General features: G+C 52.1%; 5 protein-coding genes across 5 annotated transcripts; 3 read left to right on the plus strand and 2 right to left on the minus strand.

The window, feature by feature from the left end:
• Window positions 1–1,107: 1,107 nt before the first annotated feature.
• J4E82_001072 (uncharacterized protein) lies at window positions 1,108–2,908 on the plus strand (the record flags this gene model as incomplete). Its single annotated transcript, XM_051727389.1, has 3 exons — window positions 1,108–1,112; window positions 1,163–1,767; window positions 1,836–2,908. 3 exons carry the CDS (start codon window positions 1,108–1,110, stop codon window positions 2,906–2,908), a joined length of 1,683 nt encoding a protein of 560 aa, XP_051592702.1.
• Window positions 2,909–3,164: 256 nt separating this feature from the next.
• J4E82_001073 (uncharacterized protein) lies at window positions 3,165–3,752 on the plus strand (the record flags this gene model as incomplete). Its single annotated transcript, XM_051727390.1, has 2 exons — window positions 3,165–3,266; window positions 3,324–3,752. 2 exons carry the CDS (start codon window positions 3,165–3,167, stop codon window positions 3,750–3,752), a joined length of 531 nt encoding a protein of 176 aa, XP_051592703.1.
• Window positions 3,753–7,817: 4,065 nt separating this feature from the next.
• On the minus strand, window positions 7,818–14,544 carry J4E82_001074 (uncharacterized protein; the record flags this gene model as incomplete). Its single annotated transcript, XM_051727391.1, has 4 exons — window positions 7,818–7,985; window positions 8,042–13,390; window positions 13,515–14,184; window positions 14,396–14,544. 4 exons carry the CDS (start codon window positions 14,542–14,544, stop codon window positions 7,818–7,820), a joined length of 6,336 nt encoding a protein of 2,111 aa, XP_051592704.1.
• Window positions 14,545–16,044: 1,500 nt separating this feature from the next.
• Window positions 16,045–18,660, minus strand: J4E82_001075 (uncharacterized protein; the record flags this gene model as incomplete). The annotated part of the gene is made up of 1 exon (XM_051727392.1): window positions 16,045–18,660. One exon carries the CDS (start codon window positions 18,658–18,660, stop codon window positions 16,045–16,047), a length of 2,616 nt encoding a protein of 871 aa, XP_051592705.1.
• Window positions 18,661–18,964: 304 nt separating this feature from the next.
• On the plus strand, window positions 18,965–20,943 carry J4E82_001076 (uncharacterized protein; the record flags this gene model as incomplete). The annotated part of the gene is made up of 4 exons (XM_051727393.1): window positions 18,965–19,005; window positions 19,066–20,264; window positions 20,352–20,635; window positions 20,689–20,943. 4 exons carry the CDS (start codon window positions 18,965–18,967, stop codon window positions 20,941–20,943), a joined length of 1,779 nt encoding a protein of 592 aa, XP_051592706.1.
• Window positions 20,944–21,003: the final 60 nt, after the last annotated feature.

Genomic DNA, 21,003 nt, shown 5'->3' on the forward strand with positions numbered 1-21,003 from the left:
AGAAATTCCAAGCCCTAGACGGCAGGCGATGTAGCAGCCGCTTGCCACATTTGGCATAAGAGCATGCAGAAGGGGCTGGAGAATCGGCAAAGCGGCGCGACACGGTGAACCGTGAGTCGCATCCATGGAACGCATTCGCCTTGTCGTCTAGTGATAGAAAGTGTTCGTGCTGACGCAGATGCATTCAACAATGACGAAAGGTATGATGTGACGTCGCAAGTGACGATATAGATGAACCTTCGTCTGGTCGCTGTCCACCAGGTGGTGCGCGCGGGTATTGCCTTGTAATTTTGCTCCTCGGAAATACGCCCTGCCGTGTCGTACCAAACGCAGAAATTTGCAACCAAGGGACACAGCTTCTAGGTCCCCATTACCAGGTGACACGGCCAGATCAGGTTCTTGTTTGTGTTTCGTAGATGCGTGTAAAGCGCAAGTGTCACACAACTGGTACATGTAAGGAAACAAGTAGACAGGCGCGATTCCGCTAAGCCTATTTCGGATCATGACTGCTTACGCGCATCCTATCTCACACTGCAACTCCACACGAGGGAACGATTTAGTGAGTAGAGCCTATCAGCCTACAGCTTCATTTGTGTAACCCTATGCATCGTCAGGTCTTGCATACTGCACACATATACAGTACGCGAGATGCATCTGCTAGCGATCTTTCGTAACCGAGGTGCTGAGACGCCAGTGAGACAAGTTCAATCGCGCACATGTATACGTCACAATTCCATTCGCGCCTGGAGAGGCGAATGCACATCATCGACAGACACCTCCAGCATCCTCACCACAGTGCCTTCGATAGCGCAAGATCGCGTGGACCACAATCTCTTGTACCAGTAAACTCCCCCCCTAGTCTGAAGTTCCGCCAGGAAGAACATCATGATCGCCACCCTGATCTTTAGCGTCATTGCGAGCTTCGCCATCTATCAGATAACCTGGAGATATCGTAGTCTACAGCGAAATGTCGCGCTCGCAAAGAGCTCGGGATTACCTGTGATTGTAGCGCCATGGCACATGTTCAGTATCTTCTGGCTGTCAACTTTCAAGTTATGGACGCCATTGCTGCAGAGATTTGTGCCAGAACCACTAAGAGGCATGTGGATGGAGTAAGTATGTCCAACTTGATCATAGTTGAGATGTTAATTTGATCCTGCAGCATCCTGCATCCGGAATGGGGTTATATGAGCGGTCATGAGCCCTTCAAAAAGATGGGGATGGACGTGTTCATTGTGGCTTCTCCTACCAGAAATACTGTCTACGTGGCCGATGCGGAGGCCGTCAACCAGATTACCAGCCGCCGCAATGATTTTCCCAAGCCTCTTGAGATGTACGGGTCACTGGACATTTACGGAAAGAATCTTGTGTCTACTGAGGGGTCAGATTGGCGTGCACACCGTAAACTTGTCGCACCGAGCTTCGGTGACAAGAACAATCAACTCGTGTTCAATGAGACTATTCACCACGCAACGTCGATGCTCGATCTGTGGGCTGGGCCTGATGGTAAAGGAAACTTGACCGTGGCTGACCCTTCTGTCGCGGCAATGAACTTTGCTCTCTATGTTATTAGTGGTGCAGGTTTCGACGTACGCGTAGTGTGGCCGCACGAAGAGGGCAAGAAACCAAAGACTAAGAAGGGTGGAGAAGACTCGATCTTCGTAGGATCCGAAGCACCTCCAGGCCACACCATGAACTATAGGGAAGCTCTTAGCGAACTGCTCCACAACATCATGTGGACTCAGATTATGCCTATCAAGTGGCTTTGTAAGTCACCTCCCTGTCATTTTCTGACTGCATTGAATTGAGGACGTTGTTCTAACGTGATCGGACAGCGCGATCACCAGTCAAAGTCCATCGTACAGTCGGAGAGGCTGTAGGCGAATGGGGAAAGTACATGAACGAGATTTACGAAAAGAAGAAGACCCAGGTTGAATCCGGCGATGATACAAAAGAAGGCATGGATCTCTTTGATGCTCTGATCCGAGGAAGCGGCATTACCAAGAAGGAGGGCTCGACGATTACGAAGAGCGATTTGCTGGGCAACGCTTTCGTAGTAATGCTGGCTGGTCACGAAACAACAGCCAACACACTACATTTCTCGATGATATTCCTCGCAATGAACTGGGCGTCCCAGAAGCGGCTACAGGAAGACATCGACGAGATATTTGCGGGTAAGCCGATGGACGAATGGAAATTTGAGGAGCATTTCCAACCCCTTTTCGGTGGTATGGCGGCAGCTGTCATGAACGAGACATTACGCATTCTACAACCCATCGTCAACATCCCAAAGTCTACTGCGCCGGGTCAGCCCCGGCCATTAAATGTTGGAGGCCAACAATACATGATACCTGGAGATACACATATCTTCCTTAGTGCGGCTATCCACCGCAATCCTAAATACTGGCCAGCACCATCTGATGGATCGAATAAGGACGGGATCCCGGACGTAGACTGTTTCCGACCTGAACGCTGGCTCGTCGACACTAAGCCTGACAACGACTTTGTCGACATCAATTACGATGATGAAGATTTACGTGGACCATCAGGAGAAGACACTTCAGCTCAACTCTTCAAGCCCGTCAAAGGTTCATACATCCCCTTCAGCGATGGCTTTCGATCATGCATTGGCCGACGTTTTGCTCAAGTTGAGATTCTTGCCGTGCTGGCTGCGATCTTCTCGCAGTATAGCGTTGAGCTTGCAGTAGATGACTTCGCTAGTGACGAAGAAGTAGAGAAGATGCCAAAAGGAGGCAAGGAGAGGAGGGAGCTATACCGAAAGGCTGAGGATAGAGCCAAGGACTTCCTCAAGAACAAAGTGGCGAGCATTGTCACGCTACAGTTGAGGGGCGTGTCTATACCCATCAGATTGATGAAGAGAGGAGAGGAAAGGTTCGCCTTCGACTAGATGGACACTGTATATTATGCGTTGAGCCTTGCATGTACATAAGGGATGAAATGTATGGTTAGATGTGCCTGTAGTAGAAGCTACCCCGCATACGTCACTGCCTCGAAGCTACCCCACCGAGAGCCGCTACATCCGACATAAGTCCGCTACGATCATCAAGAAATTCTATTTGTAAAGGCAGTCCATACGTATATCGAAGTCTTCGTCCTCAAATACGCAAAAGTAACCCGGTACCACCAATTCTGCATATATCACAATGTCACCTCCAATCTTCCCGCCCGAGGAACTACGACAAATCGTCCAGGAAGTAGCCACTCTACTCAAGGAGCGCAAAGAAACAGTCTCAGTAGCCGAAACAGTGAAGTCTCTCCATTCTTCAAGAGCTAAACATCCTTACTGACGCGTACCCACAAAGGCAGCAGGCGGTCTGATTTCTGCAGCACTCCTTTCCTTTCCTGGTGCATCGAGCTATTACCGCGGAGGCCTTACCCTCTATACACTCGAATCACGCATCGCCTACTGCGGCTGGACCCAGGACACCATCAAGTCTTACAGCGGCCCAACCCCCACCATCGTCTCCGGCCTCGCCGAGCACACTCGGAAGACACTAGGCAGCACGTATACTGTCAGCGAGAGCGGAACGGCTGGACCGACGGGAGGCACAACCAAGAACAGGACGCCTGGTTATGTGGCGCTTGCTGTGGCACGGGAGACAGGCGAGACTGTGACCAAGGAAGTGGAAACGGGCAGCAGTGAGCGCGAAGGTAATATGGTGGCATTTGCCGTGGAAGGGTTGAAGTTGCTACGCGATGTTCTCCAAGGGGGTAGTGAAGGCAAATTGTGAATCATGCAACGAGCTCTTGCATCGATTGACCTCTAGAGGGAGTAAGTGATGCGAAATTTCAGAATACCGAGTATCTGGTTCCAAAGTGTTTCGTTGAGCTTACCTCAGTCTTAATAGGGAAGGAAGGAAGATATACTTCTTATTGGTCTCATCCCATACTCGATACCCGAACTTCCAGTCCAGATCGTGCACGCGGAGCTTTTTGACCATGTCTCCTTCCAGGAAGATCCAGCGATTTACTACTATTCCCGCCATGGACATCGTCCACTTTGCTTTTACCCAACAATGCACATCTTGTTAGATTAATGGGCGGGCGTTAGGAATATCGATACGATATGACGATCCTTCAAAGTACCCGGCAACTCGGTATCACGTCGACCACACCGCGTGTCGCCAGCTCCGAGCAAGGGATGTCACCCGCTGCACATCAGGATTCGCTTACCCATAACTCATACTGCCATGTATGCATCTTGTAATATTCTATTGGCGAGATAGCCGCCCAGATCCTGCCCAGTCCCCTGTGCACGGGTGGGGCGTAAGTAGGATTTGCGGCGTGGTTGACTTCCTGGCCCACTTCGTAGACGTTGCCAAGTCCGTCTTCTCCTTGCATAGCAAGCGAAGAGCTCGTTATACCTGTGCCGCTACGATCCAGGCCGTAGGAAGAAGGAGAGTCAGTTACTTGCTTCTATGCAGGGTTGTAGAAGCAGATTGTGGAAGGTTGGCGTAGGATCAGACATGCGACCGGGGATCTGGGCGCCACGTGTGTGATGGTATGCAGCCCTATCTGGATGCAGGAGCTACAGGATTCAAGATAGAAAAGACGATTATGGGCAGATTTGGAAATCAGTCCGGTGCAGTAAACTGAATACTAGGATAGGCGAGCATGCGGCGTAAGGGTTGATGTGGCGCAGTTGTTCGGAAGGGTGACGTACCCGTGGACGTATCGAAGGGTTGAGAAAGATCAGGTGGTCTTCAGACCTCAGTTTGAGGCCTTTGCTAACGCTCATTCCAAACTGTATCAAAGGACTTCCTCGACGCTGGCAGACATGTACGCGATTTTCCATTTTGGTGCAGACGTGAAGTCTGAGAACTTGTGCATTTCGAATTCACAATAACCAGCTTCTGGTTCTATCTGTGATATGAAACCACGTAGTTACATACATATTGCTTCAAAATTGGGCCTCAGGATTGAAGCTCATTGAAATTCATCACATCATCAGCATCTGAATATATTCACATAATGCTCGTGTGCGTAGAAGAGCCGCTTACCCGGCGTTCTATAGCCCGCATTTCTTCTATGAGCATCATCTTCCAGGTTTTCAGTATATCCACATATACAAATGTACCTGCTTCAGCCTGTCATTTACCCACTTCCGCAAATGCAAGTACCTTTGCAAGCAGGTCTATTGCCCGCACCTTTACCAAATATACTACCGCTCCAGCAGCATCTTCCGCAGGAGCAATTACTGCTTCCTCCACGACCTCTTTTGCAACCACAAGTTCCATTGATCCAGAAAACCCTATACGTGACCACCTACTCTTCCGAAGTCCTCGAACGCCAACTAGGCGCCGAAGTACAACTATTACAATACATACCACATGTACCAGCCCTTCTGACGATATACTGTCAGACATGGCGTGCACCACCACGAAAAATGTGTGAGATGTACTCTGGAGTGAGCCAGCAAATACAGCAGTTTATAATGGGGAGTCGAACAGCCGTACGAGAAATGTGAGTACCACATGTATATTCCTTAACTATTTTGAAGAAGTCAGGCAAGACATAAGGTGCTAATTTGTGATATTCTAGTAAAAAAGCACTGGCTTCTATTGTCAACCATTTCAACGCTGGTCATCAGGTTGCCTCGATACAGACTACGTGTCATGCGGGTACACATAGAAGTGTCGGTACAGCGGAGATTGTTGCCAAAGAGATGAGGCGGATGGGTGTGAACGTTGTGATCAAGCATTTGCATCGGAGAAGGAGACCTGGTGATCCTTGGTAGGTTGGAGATAGGCAGGCGGATAGACATGTGTTTCTATAACAAAACACTTTGGTAGTGATATATGAAGTAGTTTGTTGTGGTATTGATACTATGTGGAATATCTTGGAGAGATCTCCATGCCCAGGTCTCGCTCTCATTTTGGGTAGCAAACCTGCTGTTCTAGATTTCCATATATCTTGGGAGATATATATATATATTCGGTGAGGTGACACCCAGACCATCGCAAATTTTGCTTTCGTTTTTGAAAATAGGTGGGGGGTATTGCTATAGTTGAGTAAGAGTCGTCGAGAGGTGGAAGTTATATACCCGACGGTCAAACATATAGTCGTAGGTACTGCGTTTGCACAAAAAACCGAGGCAGCCGGAAACCATAACGACCAAGTCGAATGTTTTGTGTTTGTGAATGTGTTGAAGGCTTCCGTACTCCTATCTCATGGCCAATCTGAGTATCGATTTTGAATCCCAAGACGAACATGAGCGGTACAAGCATAACGTTTCTTAAACTTCGAAAGCGAACATTGCGCATAGATTCTCCATTTTTGAGGTGGTGTCTGGAGCAGAAAGAAGTGTCGTGTTGATAAAGTTGTTCGAAAAAGCGAGAGAAATTTCATGGCATGAGTTTATCCATGTTTTTGGAGACAAAGAAGCCGCGCAGAGAAACGGCCCCATGGGGTCTCATACCTTCGTTTTTGGGTATGATGGAAGGAGAAAGAGTAGAAGTGCGCTCCATGTGTATATCTCGGTACATTTGAGAAGAAGAGAAGAGCAACACACTCCATAGCAGCGGAGTGTTTTTTTTTTTGGTAAAACTCAAGGAGAGTGGAGGTGATGAAGGAAGAAGAGAGCAGCGGAAAGAAGAGTTTATATACTCTCCTTCCTCGCTGCTCTTTTCGTGGAGCCTAGCACGAGGCAGCCGAATACCATGGCAACGAAGTCGAATGTTTTGAATTTGCGAACGTATCAAAGGCCTTGCACTCCCATATCATGATCCATTTCAGTGCTGGTTTTGGTATCACATTTTCTAACCCAAGAAGTTGGTGAGGGAGCACTTGGCTTAAAGTTACCTTGATAGTTACATGTAGCAAGGGTCATAGGCAGATTATCGCGATAGTCATTGATTCTCTGCTTCAAGAAACATGCCTTTCAGCAAAAGCCTGTCCTCTTCGCCATCTCACATCCCTCCCCCAGGCACACATACACTCAGCAATAGCAAAGTCTTTGCACAGGTAAAAAGCGATGATCATTCACTAACCCCTTCCTGCCTCTGCTTCCCCACCCCTCGCTTCGTCATCATGCTCCCATTCATACACATATCACCGCCCGCCAACCAGCTAAAAGCAGAGTACCGTCCCACCACCCCACCAACCAACCAACCAACCAAACCATCTCAAGGCCGTGAGAAAGAAAAGAAGGCCAATCGTTCGACTACCCAGCCGTCCACGTCCAAGTCCATCATCACCCAACCCAGCATGATAACAATAAAGCTTACAGCTACAGTTCAATCCATACGTAGCAAAAAAAAACCCCCCCCAAGGTAGCCGGCAAAACAAAAAGATACGCATAGAGCACAAGGCCCGAATCTGTCCAGGAGCGAGCTCCTTCCTAAAACGCCATTGAAAAGATAACCCCGATCGCAACCCGCTCAGGAGTCCTAGTTTGTGTGTTTGTGTGGCGGTAAGATACATCTTGGTATCGAGGCCATGTGAGGTAAGGTATAGGTGACATAGAGGTATGTAGCCTCCAGGGCAGTTATGTCGCATGTGTGCGCATGTGTTGTACAATACAGATCCATGTCCAATTCGCTCCCAAGCCAATGTGAAGTAAACGCCGAATCGATAATTGGGGGGAAGAGATGCGAGCGTTGCCATGCTCCCTCACTGAGGAAGAGACTGGTGGATTAGGATAAGATAGGGTGTTGTGTAAAAGAGGTATTGGAAGCGAGATTTTGTGGTCATTGGCTGTGAACCGCTTTCGACGGGCGACGCGTGATCATGTTCGGTCGTTGTACGATTGCGTAATTGCGGAAATGTATGGTCGTTTCGTATTAGATTGACGCAGTTCATGATGGCGCCATGCCTTCGATAGCTCCACGTTCGAATTCCTCTAGTCGCTTGAGCTTCGCTTCTAGCTCTGAGAAGATGTCGCCCATATGGCAGGCTTGCTCAAGTAGAGGCGCAGCGCCGAACGGCCTTACCATGTGACGCAGGGCAAGGGTGCTGGCACAAGTCTGTCATCTTCATTAGCATTCGCTCTCTTCGTACTCGAAAGTGGTGTAAATCGTACCTCGATTCTGGAGATCTGATGCTCCACGAAATTGATCAAGAATCGGTCCGTTATCTCTCCGCCCCTACTCCTCATTCTCTCCAAGAGAGCTGTCTCCGGGGGCTTCAATTCTGAGCACCCTGGATTTTCAAGTGAACTGCACAGCATCTCTAGACGCAGACTAATGTTCCAGAGATTCCATACATCTTCGGTGTCGATGGTGAGCTGACTACCTGCCATCTTTTGACCCACAACAGCCTCCTTTTGCTGTTCCGCAGGCTTCTGTTCTGTCTGACGTTGAACAGCAAGACGACTAGCGAGCGAGTGGGGGTACATGAGGTATATGTATTCAGGATTCTCAAGACCCTTGAGGCGGCGTTCACCAAGGTCTTTAACCTCAAAACCTTGGGAGCTGAGCGACCGTAGTTCTCCACGAATCATCTGGCTGTTCATGTCGTCGCTGTATGCTTCTTCAGATCCAGCGGAGTTCTTACGATCGCCTTCAATGTGCGTCTCGAGTAGACGTTGAATTTCAGCAATGAAGTCAGACGAGACAGTGATTTGACCTCCGTCGGCAACGGAAGAAATACGCGAGGCGCGATTGACCATGGGTCCAAAGTAGTCCATGCGCTTGGTGACTGGGTCAACTTCGCACACTGGTGTGCCCCAGTGGATACCCATACGGACAGAGAGACCTCGGAAGATGACATTACCATCAGGGTCGACGACCTCTTGCCCGTTGACGCTGTTGAGAATCTCTTGTGGCCACTGCACGTCGAGTAACTGGCTCTGGATTGTGAAACACCATAGCAAAGCTGACGTTACAGTACGGAAAGCGACCATAAAGGCGTCGCCTTCCGTCTTGACTTCGTAACCACCGATGATGCGCAGCTGTCGGCGCATGAGCTCGTTGTGCATCTTGATCGCGGAACGCATGGCAATCGGGTACGTCTCCCAGAGTATCGTCGAGTTCTTAATATCCGTGAATACCAAACTGACTTCTCCTGTTGGTGCGTCCACCTCGTTGTCGAGTCGAGCAAGCTTAGAATCGCCGACCAAGTTGCCCTTCTTTCCACGTCTTCGCGTTGCCGCAAAATCGGGATCTGCACCGGGAGCAGGTATAAGAGACATGCTTTGAGTGCGGTACCGAGCGCGTTGTTTGCTCTTGAGGTCGCTGACACCAAGCAACATCACCATAATCTTGTTAGTCGCGCCGAAAGCGATGGCGAGGTCGCGGAGTTTTTGAGCAGCAACCATCAAGTCGTCGCGCTCCGATCGTGCGACATCGACAGCGAAGTCTGGAGTGAGATAGTCCCAAAGCTCTCGAGAAGCTATCAGTACCATCTCATCTCTGTCACCAAGAGTGAGGTTGAGGATGTGTGGTGAAGCGATAACCGATGGGGACATTTGGACGTAACCAAATGCTCTCGAAACCTCCAGGACGTCGTTGAGTTTACCCTGTCGCGAGACGAACCCACCGGCTTCTCGAATCCTTGACCTCTCACCGGGCTCAGCAGGGTCGTGTTTCCTGGTAAGAATCTTGTGTCCTCCTTCTGAACGGATCAGAAGGGCTTGTGCATCACCAACGTTCGAGATGTAAAGTTCCATCTCTTTGAGAAACAGTACTGTTGCCACGCTTCCAGACGTCAAGTCGTCATCGCTGAGATCGGGCATGGAACTGCGTGATTGTGTCGATGGTGCAGTGAGGCCGTTTTTGTCCAGACCCTGGCTTGCGGCAGTAGCCAGTTCCTTATTGAGACCAAGGTAAGTTCGTCGCAAGGCATCCGATGGCGTTTCAGTCGGTTGTAAACGCTCGAGCTCGTTGGCGAATCGGTTCTTGAAGTGATCGTACAAGTACTTGGCGATTTTAGCTCCGCCACCAGCGAGCGGTTGTGCGTCAAACAGACCCAGCAGCTGCTCATCGTCATGACTACGGAAGCGGGGTACAACCATATCCATAGTCGAGATGTGTTCGTTGCGACCCAGCGAATCAGCCATACCGTACGCCATTGTCCCGACAGCCGAGCCAGCAGTGCGAACTCGCCGGTCTTCTGACTGCTCAGGTACTGAGGGAACCATCATCGTGACATCCATAAGCCCAAGCACTCGAAGATTAATCAAAGAGCTGAAGTCGGTAAGGTCGCGCCCTTCTCGCATGCTCATGCCACTACCACTATACGAGCCGCTAGGTTTGATCTCTAGACGCTTATTGCCCGACAAATTCAGGTAGCGGAGTTTGTGGTTCCAATTCCAATTCCAGTCATATGGCCAATTCGACACATTGTACTTCAGCGAATTGCTGGCGACATCGAGAACGGCCAACTGCGCAACCTTGCCAAGTTCTGCTGGCAGGACCTGGAACTTGTTGTTGTTGATGTGAAGGACCTTGAGCGAACCAACTTCCTCCAGATCCTCTGCTGGGAGAGATGTCAAGTCGTTGCCCGATAAGTACAGCTCAGTGAGGTGTTGCCATCTTCGGATCGTACGAGGCGGTACGTCGTAGATAAGATTGTATGCCAGATTGACGATTCGCAACTCGGGAAGTAGACATAGTTCGTCAAACACGTCGTCGTTTAGCCTGTTGTCAGCCAGGAACACATGTCGAAGAGAGCCCGCGAAAGTAGTCACCAACCGGCTACTAAGGCTGGAGTCTTTGCGGGACACGGGGGTCAGTGTCCCTTCAGTGGGCGCACGAGACGCTACTGATGGCTTGCGTGTGCTCGCAGTGTTGTATGATGCCTGGGATCCCTTCCGTTGGGAAGAAGCAGACGACGCACCAACACTAAGACCTCCTGATGCCTGGCTTGGACGGCGATTTTGGAAATCTTCCAGCTTTCCCAGCTCTTCGTAACTGGGACTTGAGGCCAAGCCTGGTGTGGCAGTTGCAGAGGCTCCATCTACCTGAGACTGATCGCCGTTGGTTACCTGTGGAGGTGATGCACCAGGCTTGGGGAATGCTTCGAGGACGTTGGAGGAAACATTCAGTGTCTCGAGTCGCCGAGCATACCAGAGTTCCTGGGGAAGCTTGTTCAAGTTGTTCTCGCGTACATCTAGATAGCGAAGCTCAACCAAACGACCAATCTCGGCAGGCAATACATCCAACGAATTTCGGGCCACACTAAGATGTTCCAGCCTGTAGAGCTTTCCGATGTTGTTCGATATGGAGGTAAAATGGTTCTTATCGAGGATAAGCTTTGTGAGACCAGTCAATTTCCCGAACAGATCTTCGGGCAATTGTGCCAGTTTGGCTGATGCAAGGTTGAGAACGGATAGTGATGGTGTTGCCTGATTGAGCCCAAAGCGTGTGACTGGATTATGGTTCATGTGCAGCACACGGATCTTGGGAAAGTAGCCTTCGAAAGCGGAAATGGAGTTGTGTCCGATCATCAGGTATTCCAGTCGCGGTAATTGGGACATGACATCCATACTGTCAAGCGCGTTAAACCGCACATCGATCTCTCGAAGGTTGACCAAATTGCTCAGTGTTGAAGGGAAGCTACCAGTCAACTTGTTGTTCGTCGCCCAGAGCCTCTCTAGGCATGTCAGTTGGCCGATCTTGGGTAAGCTCGATATCGAGTTGAAGCTGATATCGAGATCTACCAGGGTCCGGACTTCGCATAGAAAGTCAGGGAATTCGCTCAAAGAATTCGAGCTTAGATTCAAACTGCGAAGCGCACGGTATTCTCCAAAGTATCTTGGTAGTCGGGTTAGCCCGTTGTTGGAAAGTCGAAGACCTTGAAGACTCTGCAGCTTGTACAATTCGGCGCGGTCAAGAGATTGGAGACGGTTATTTGAGATGTCCAACATAGTCAAACGGCTGGCAAGACTTAGACTGGGAGGTAGTCGTCGGGCGTCGTTACTGGTGTATTTGATCTCCCTTAAGTTGGTGCATGCAAGAATGAAGTCTCTGGGAACGTCAAGTGACAGGTTGCGCGACAGGTTGAGTGATATTATCTCAGTCGCTTTCTGGTAGAGTGTAATGGGTATGGTGATTAGGTTTCGACCTTGGAGATCAATGTGGCTGAACTTCTGCATCTTGCTGAATCCGGGATCCCGTTCCAGACTGGAGTATCCGCTCATCTTAGCAGGAAGGAAGGTGAACCTGCAGAGGTAACTGTTATCCTCACGTCCAACATCTTCGAGGCGATCCTGATCGGTGTATCCAGCGAGTTCTAGCAACCGCTTTTGGATCAACAGTGGGCGCTCATTACTTTCCAGTTGCCGTGCGGTATCATGTTTCCGCATCACAATGTGGTAATTGTCCAGTTCGTCCTGTAGCACGGTCTTTTTACCCAGTATCTGTATGATCTCTTGTACAGTTGTGTTCAAGGTGGCTGATAATGTTGCAAATGTCGAATCGACCCTGAAGATACGCAGGCAGTATGTCTTGTTGTCGCTCTCTTCTTTGGAAGGTGTTGTGGCCTCCTCAGCGTCTCCCAGCTTGTCCATCTCGTCTTTCATGCGCTTCACGGCCCAAGAGTCTGGCGCGTCCCAAGCTGCAGTACCGTCGTCATCGGGTCCTGGTATAGAGATATCTTCGCCGAGATTTGGTGGCTGTTTTGGAACTTCTCCCACAGGCGGCGTCATAGGCGGTTGTTGTGAAGCAGGGTTCACGATGCCTTCCATGTCGTCAAGATTCCTGTCTAGGAAGAAGACGGCATCGTTGCCTGCCGTACTAGCGATGGTATCGTTGGGATCACGTCCGGTATTCTCACTCGCGGGTGGGCGCTTGTCTTTCCGGAAGGTAGGCAGGCGGTGGTGAGGAGCCCTCATCCTCTGCTCCTTACCTTGGGCTTCGACACCGTTGTTGGCCGCCTGCCGCTTTGCCATGTTGATCTGCGGAGACGCTTCTGGTCTTGCGAGCCGTGCAGTATTGATCGAGGGATTCAGAGAGGTAGCCGAGGCGGTTCCAGCGGCAACCAGGTTTTTGAGGTTGTCTTGTGGCAGTGTGCGATCCGACTTATCCTTATCTTTGCCTCGTAAACGAGCGAAGAAGCCGTGTGACGTCTTGCTGGTGCTGGGTGATCGCTGCGCTATCCTCTCATCTCTGGTCATATCCGAGTATGAGCTTGGCGTCGGGCTCGAGGGTCGTCCCAGAAGGCTAGTCTTGGAGGCGAACGCGGAGCTGAGGGCTGAAGGCTGATTCGAGCGAACGCCGTACGAGGAATCGTCGCGGCTGGTGGTGGGGCGCAACTGGTACTGGCTTATGTCTGCGCGACCCTCTGGCGCCTTGTTTTCCTCCTTACTGCCCTTGTGCCGGTGGCCAGTGCCAGGCAGCCTTACGTGCAGCTTGTGATGCGATCGACCCGATTTGGCTGAATGTTGCTCGGACGAGCGACGTCCTCCATTCTCACCTGGGGTAGGTATATCCTATGAAGGGTTAGTGATACAGGTCCGAGGTCGGGAGGGTTGGAGTAAGAAGGAAGGAGCAAGAGGAGGGAGAAGACAAGGTGACTTCCTCGGCTGAGGGCCCGGAAACCAATTGAAAAGTTACCTTTGAGTCTTGAAATTCCCATGGCGTGACTTCCGAGGATGCCTGGGGCGTACGTGGCCGTGAACTGGTAGGTGAGGTCGGGCGCGACTGTTGCTTACTACCTATGGTGTTACTGAGGGAGTTGCCACGGTTCCGCTGCTGCGTGTTCAAGCTCGTGTCCGAGTTCTGACGGTCATCGGCGGGGAAGTCTTCTCCGAATACGTTCTGCAGGCGTTTGTGGAAGCCTCTGCCCATGCTCGACTTGGAGCCAGTGCTACTCACAGTGGTGGCACTGGCCACAGAGGGCCGTCTGTCGTCTTTCATGGGAAAGCCCATGCTGTCCTCCCTCGTACTGGTAGCCGGGCGAAATCCAGGCGACGATGACGAAACGTCCTCGTTTGAGTCATTGAAGAAGCTGCTCCAGACACTGTTGGCCATATTAACCCCGTTAGGCGGACTAGCCCAGGGCGCGACTTGGGAATTGGTGCTCGAAGCGGTGGGGGGGTTTCGCGATATCGACGGCACTCGGCCTCCCGAAGTCTCCAAGACAGCCAGCTGTTTTCGGTGATGTCCAAGGGCGTTGGTCGTGGGATTGTCCCAATTGGCAGGCTTGCGCGGTTTGTGCGAGGGGTCCTTTGGCGGAGGAGCTGGGGGGACGGTGCCAGGCGATATCTCGGACTCCCTGTCGACACTACATGAGGGTGTTAGCAGCGCTTCGTGTGGTGCAAAGAGTCGATGCATGTCTGGCAGTGAGACACTGCGAGACAAGGCTGGCCATTGTGCTCGCCATATGTCTCGCGCGTCATTTGGGGACTACGCGAGGGCTCCAGTCGAGGCGCACAGCGCGCGCAACCTCCCCACCACGGCGTCCAGCTCCTGCAGCAGCAGATGGAACAACGTACCGCGAATTGAGATTCTTGTCCGTTTTGACGGTGACGGGGGTGCCCCTCAGCGAGCCCGCGCGTCCATAGGGCCGTATCGTGTCGCCGGAGCGCGAACTCCACGAGCTCTCCACCGATCCATGGCGGCCGATGGTCTCATTCCGCGTCATGGTCGCGGGCGGCGGGGGGCGTGCAGTGGACGAGTCGCGACAGTGGCCCGCGCGTCTGCGGCGGCGATAACAGCGTTTGGGCGGCGGCGGCGGGCAGGGTTGATGGGGACTGCTTGCGCAGAAAGGGCTGGGACGGCTACTTCATCGAGGCGGGACAGCAGCTGGAGGTGTGCAACATGGGCGGCGGTCGGCAGAAGGGCAGCAATAGAGGCAGGCGAAGCGAAGCGAGGCGGGCGATGGGTAGCTATCTAGCGGCGGCGGGCGTAGGGTGGGGGAGACAGCAGCACGAAGCGTCACAGGCGGGCGGGCGGGCGATGGGTCGTGGTTGTGGTTGTGGTTGTGAAGAATGGCTGACTACTCTCGACGACTCTGTGCTCTTCCTCTCTGATGGTGCATGGGCATGGGGGCTCCACTTTGGTATGGAGAGCGGCATCAAGCCTGTGCATCGAGCAACAATGCGCCACCTGCACCCACACCACAACCCACACAAGACGGCTAACCCAACCAGCTACCTACACACTACGGGGTCCTACCGAGCATCCGTCCTAGCAATCCCCTCCCCGGCCTAGAACACGAGCCCGAACCCGGAACTACCTGGGACCGCATGCAGTAATCTCAAGAACGACACTTTGGATACTTGCATCTGTTTGCAGCATATGCCCATTTCAGTGCCTCTGACAAGTGTCTAACCGTCGCACCTCTTTCCCCCGCTTTTCAAAGCCACGGTTTGCTGCAACATCATCGTCATCGTCGCTGTCATCCCTTCATCCATTCTACTGTACACAACCGCATTCATCATCGGTGTCTCCTTGATGGCAGAACTAATTATCGATAGCTTGAGCCAAAAGCGAATCCGACTTTGTGGCGCAATTTGACACCATTTCTTATCCTTTGGCCCAAAACACCCTGTTTCATTATCCTCCGACGTCTAGGGTGTCTGTTGGCTAGGGCTAAGCACATGCCCATTTGCCGTATTGTCCGAGGCAACTCTTTCGTACTGCCGAACATCTACATGGCATGCGCTTGTGTGTATTCTTACGCTGCTGCGCTCAGCGCTGACGTGATGAGAATATTGCTTCGACGGGGGCCAATAGGGCTCGCGTCAAACCTTTGTGTTCCTACATTGCGAACATGTGTATTGTAAATGATTATCAAGGTGCCAGCCTGGGCATAGTCATATTACGTCCTTCATACCCATCCGAACTGCTTCTTTCGGCGACCGGATCGGATCATTTCACAACAGACCACTCATCGCAATGCATCTAATAAAGCAATCATTAAAGCTTATACGTCGCCCTGTCTATCTCACATTCCTCTTTCTGTAGTGACGCAGTAGATCTGCATTTCCGCATTTAGAGGGAGACCTGTATCCAGTACCAGAGGCATGCCTCGTCAAGCTGCCATGGCACGGCATCAAAACAGCTTTCACGTACCATGCCTCATACTGAAACAGAATAATCTTACAAAACACCTATCCGAATTGATCAACTGTCCTCGAGCCTACTGAGGTGCTCCACCGCCTTGAAGAGCTCGTAAAATATCTTGGAGAGACTGCGCTCCAGCTTGAGCATTGCCCTGTTGCGGAGGGTTTGCAGGGGCTGCTGGCTGCCCATATTGCTGGTAAGGGTAAGAGTATTGCGCTTGTGACTGAGGTGGGGGTGGCGCAGGTGCTTGCGCTGGCATTTGCGGTTGTGGTGCCTGCTGCTGTCCGCTCATGGCTCCTACGACTTGGAACCACTGCGCCCACGCTGCCAGGTTGGCCGCCTGGTTCTGCTGTTGAGGTGGCTGGGCTGGAGCCACTGATTGAGGTTGAGGGGTATACGACTGCTGGTAGTTGTATGCTGCTGGTGCCGGAGGCGCGGGAGCGGCAGCATATGGGACCGCTGGCTGTGATGGTCCGGAGAAGGGCACTGGCCAACCTGCATTACTGTTGTTTGCATAAGCGTTAGCGTTTGACGGCCCAGAAGGTGCTGGAGAAGCATGTTGTTGTTGCTGTTTCTGAGGCTGTTGCGGCGGCTGCTGCTGCTGCTGCTGCTGCTGCTGCTGTTGTTGTTGCTGTTGTGCCTGGCGCTCCCGTTCCCTCTTTTCACGCTGTCGTTGCTTGCGGTTCTTGTTCTTGCCGCCGCCTCCTCCTCCTGATGGGGACTGTTGAGGTTGGGCTTGCTGAGACTGGCTGCGGTCCTGCTGAGAGTGAGACTGGCTACGATCTTGTTGCTGGCGGGCTGGCGATGCCGAGTATTGATTCCTTTGCTGGTTGTTCTGTTGGCGATCGTTGAACTGGTCCTGTTGCCTGCCACGGTCAGATTGGTTCTTGCCACCACGCCCGCCCTTGTCACCACCGCCTCTGTTGTTTTGGTTGTTGTTGCTGTTGTTGTTGTTGTTGTTGTTGTTATTGTTATTGCCGGCTCCTCGGTTGTTTTGCTGCCCTCCGCCACCACGGCCTGCTCCAAAATCGCCTCGCCCGCCGCCGTAGCCTCCTCTGTCGCCGCGTCCGCCGCCGAAGTCGCCGCGACCACCACCACCACCTCGTCCACGGAAGCCGCGACCTCGATCACCCCAAGGTCCTCTGCCTCGACCCATGCCCCTTCGAACGTGGCTTCGGTCTTCTAGTGGCGCACCTTGACCAACGATTTGCTCGAAGTGGTCTGGTCGGGCAAGCGGCTTGTACATGCCTAAATCCTCGTCTTCATCGTCGCTGTATTTCAGACCACCACCCTGGTACTCCATGGGTCGGTAGATGGGTGGTGCGGGTGCGTCTACGTGTAGTCTAGGCCCGGTAGGGATGTTGACAGCTACCTGTTCGTCGTTGCCGTCCGCCCTAGCGCGCTTCTTAGCCTTCTGTTCACGCTTGTATTCGGCCTCCTTCTCGTCATCTGAGAACTCGACATCGTTGGTCTCTTCGTCGTGGAGGTTCGATGCATCGGTATGCTTCTGTTGGCGGATGGGTTCCGTTTCGGTGAAGGTCGAGTGCTCATCCACATAGTAGATGGGCGTGTCTTTCTGAATACCTAGATTCTCAAGTTCAGCTGCGTCGTTAAAGCCGAAAGAGTAGCGAGGCTCCTCCACGCGGCCAATCTGCTCGGAGACCTTGCCGCAAACGGTACGATTTCCTAGACACAGTGCAGAGCCAGACTCAAGCACTTGTTCATCGCCAGACATATTGGCTTTGACGACGACGAGGTTTCCAACAATAGATTCCACCTTGCCGAGTTCTGTGATCTTGGTGTTTTCGGTGACTGTAATGTCCGGCATCTCGAATTTCTCGTCCTGTTCGTTGAGCGTCTTGACCTTGACTGGGCCTGAAGCGCCTGGCTCATCGGCAGCTTCAGCCATCAAAAGGCGGACCTGCTCTTCAGGGTCGAGAAGCTCGCCCTCGTCTGATCCCTCATCTGAGCTGTCGTCAGAGCTGGAGGAGTCCGAAGACGAGTCCGAGTCAGACGCATCCGAATCTAGCTGCCATTCGGCGTTCTGATCATTCCTGTTGGCTTCGGCGGCGCGCAAGAATTCGGCCTTGCTATCGAAAGCCGCGCCATCGGGTGCAGAAGCATCTTTGGGGGTGTCTTCAATCTCGTTCTGGAGGTCTATGGCGGCAGTAAGAGCCGCGTCGAGCTCACCGTCCGTGTCAGCGGCTGGTGTGTCGGCAGCAGCAACAGCATCTTGGACAGAGGAGAGATGCGGCTCAGAGTGCTGTGGAGCCTCATCCTGCGCCTGACCCTGATTGGCTACGGGCGGCGCGACTGGGATGTCGGCCTGCGGATTCGCATCATGGTAAAAGGCCTCCTCATCTGAGAGCTCGCCGTCTTCAGGGGCGTCGTCTTGGACGACCGCGCCGCTCTGTGGTTGCGACTGCGCGACCGGGGTCTCGCTCACAGAGCCGAGTCCAGGAAGGTGAAAGGCTGGCGCGGGTGCCGCCGTAGCAAACAACGACGTCGTCCCGTCCACCGCAGTAGGCAGCGCAGAGGGCTTGACGGGTGTAGTGTCGTAAAAGTCGTCGTCCATGTCATCGACAGGCGAGCCAGGCGCGTCGAGCGCAGATGCAGATGTAGATGTGCCATAAAAGGGTGCGTCCGCCTCCAACCGCGCCCTTTTGGCCGGTGGTTCCAGAGAGTCGGACATTTTCGTGTCTCTCTCTGCAGTCTTCTCTGAATCACGCGTGATCGCTGCGATATATCAACTGCGTTGTTTGCACCAGTTTGCTTAAGTGCGTGCGATGATAGTTCTGGTTGAGAAGAGCACGTCCTGGGAGAACGTCGCCTTTTTGGATGCGCGCTAATAGGCTTGGCGGGCAGGCGCGAGCTCAGCCCTATGAAGCGCGAACCCATTACGCATTCGCGTCGTGTCAGTGAAAGTGCATTCTGTGTGCTTTCGATGGAGATTCGCCAGCGCCTTGGATTCGCCCTTTGCATGCCCAACTGCTGAAATGTCTACTACCCGCCCGAAGACGGCGCATCAGACGGCTGAGTTGGTTCACTTCTGCCCTTCTTGCAATTAGCTAGGCTAACGTATGCACCATGTATGTAGTGCACCGCCTCAGCTCTCTACCTTTGCAGTTTTCTGCGTATTCTCCTTCGCCAATCTCGTCGCTGCCGCATTCTCTCCGATCCAAGACTGCGACGAAGTCTTCAATTACTGGGAACCAAGCCACTACCTCAACCATGGCTACGGTCTCCAGACTTGGGAGTACTCTCCCGACTACGCCATCCGAAGTTGGGCCTATACTGCCATACACTCGCTTGTGATTGGGCTCGCAATGCTACCTATGCAATCGCTAGGCTTGCAAAGATCCAAAGTCTTCGAGTTCTATTTCCTGCGAGCCGTTCTGGCGGTAGTCTGTGCAGCATGCCAGACTCGCATGTACACTGCTATTAGAAAGACGTTCGAGGTGCGGGTCGCATCGTTCTTTGCGATGATCATGGTTATAAGTCCGGGCATGTACCATGCTGCCCCTGCATACCTCCCGTCGAGTTTCGCCATGAATTGTGCAATGCTTGGATTTGCGTCTTTCATGGACTGGTCTAAAAGCACCATGAGGACTGCCCAGGGTATTACATGGTTCGCTGTAGGCAGTGCCCTGGGTTGGCCTTTTGCAGGCGCTCTCGCTCTGCCATTCATTGCAGAAGACGTCATTGCGGGCCTATTCACTGGCACAGTTCTAGAAAGTTTGCGGAGAGTACTACTCAATGGCGCGAGCAGAGCACTCGTCGTTATACTCTTACAAACCGTCATCGACTCGCTCTTCTACAGGAAGCTCGTGTGCGTGCCGCTGAACATTGTACTTTACAACGTCTTCAGTGGGGGTAGCAGAGGCCCTGATATCTATGGCGTGGAGCCATGGCACTTCTACGTTCGCAACCTGGCCCTGAACTTTAACATATGGTTCTTTCTTGCGTTGGCTGCTCTACCACTACTACTTATCCAGTATCTTGTCTTTGACCGGGCTGTTTATCGCAGCACGCTCACCAGATCTATCACTTTCGTCAGCCCATTTTACTTATGGTTAACGATATTCACGGTCCAGCCTCACAAAGAAGAGAGATTTATGTATCCTGCATACCCAGCGCTAGCCTGGAACGCAGCCCTCTCCTTGCACATCTTGCTAGCCAACTTTGGCTCGATGGACCCACGACATCTAGTAAGCAAGATACCTCCGATGGTGAAGCTTGTCATTGTCTGTATACCTGTGCTTCTGTCTTTAAACCTGGGCATTCTAAGGATTAACGGTATGTTATAAGCACCTTTCTTTCCAACTACCGCCATGCATCAGAATACATCAAACACTTTGAGATGCAGTGTTGACCTATTTTTAGGCCACATGTCCGCATACTCAGCACCACTGAAAGTTTACAAGCCATTGTTCGACCCGGCAGTCGCCCGTCCAGGAGATACTGTGTGTTTAGGAAAGGAGTGGTATCGCTTTCCGTCGTCGTTCAACTTACCTCAGGGAGTTCGTGCCAAGTTCATCAAGAGCGAGTTCTCTGGTCTTCTACCAGGCGAGTTCAGCCAGGCTGACGCCGCTCTCGGAATGTTCCCTGGCACATGGATGGTACCGTCTGGAATGAACGACGAAAACTTGGAAGATCCTAGCAAATATGTAGGTGAAGCTGGCATGCACAAACATCATTTATACTAACTGCGATAAAATAGACCAACATCGACCAGTGCGACTTTATTGTTGACTCGCGCTCTGCTGGAGCTCCTCCAACAACCCTCGAGCCTGATTATGTCTCCAATACAGAAGAATGGGAGGCCTTGAAATGTTTTCCTTTCCTGGACGCAAGCAAGACACATACTATTAGTCGCATGCTTTGGGTCCCAGATCTACCCGTGATCCCGGCTAAGTTCCGCCGCCAATGGGGCGATTACTGCCTGTTGCAACGCAGGGCTCAAAAGAGCGCATAGCGTAGATGTGGTACTGCGGGTCGTCTGATACAATGTGTAGTCAGTTAGGTCCTGTTAGAT

The sequence above is a fragment of the Alternaria postmessia genome (assembly GCF_024291825.1).
Source record: "Alternaria postmessia strain BMP 2775 chromosome Unknown scaffold_4, whole genome shotgun sequence".
NCBI classification, from domain to species: Eukaryota; Fungi; Ascomycota; class Dothideomycetes; order Pleosporales; family Pleosporaceae; genus Alternaria; species Alternaria postmessia.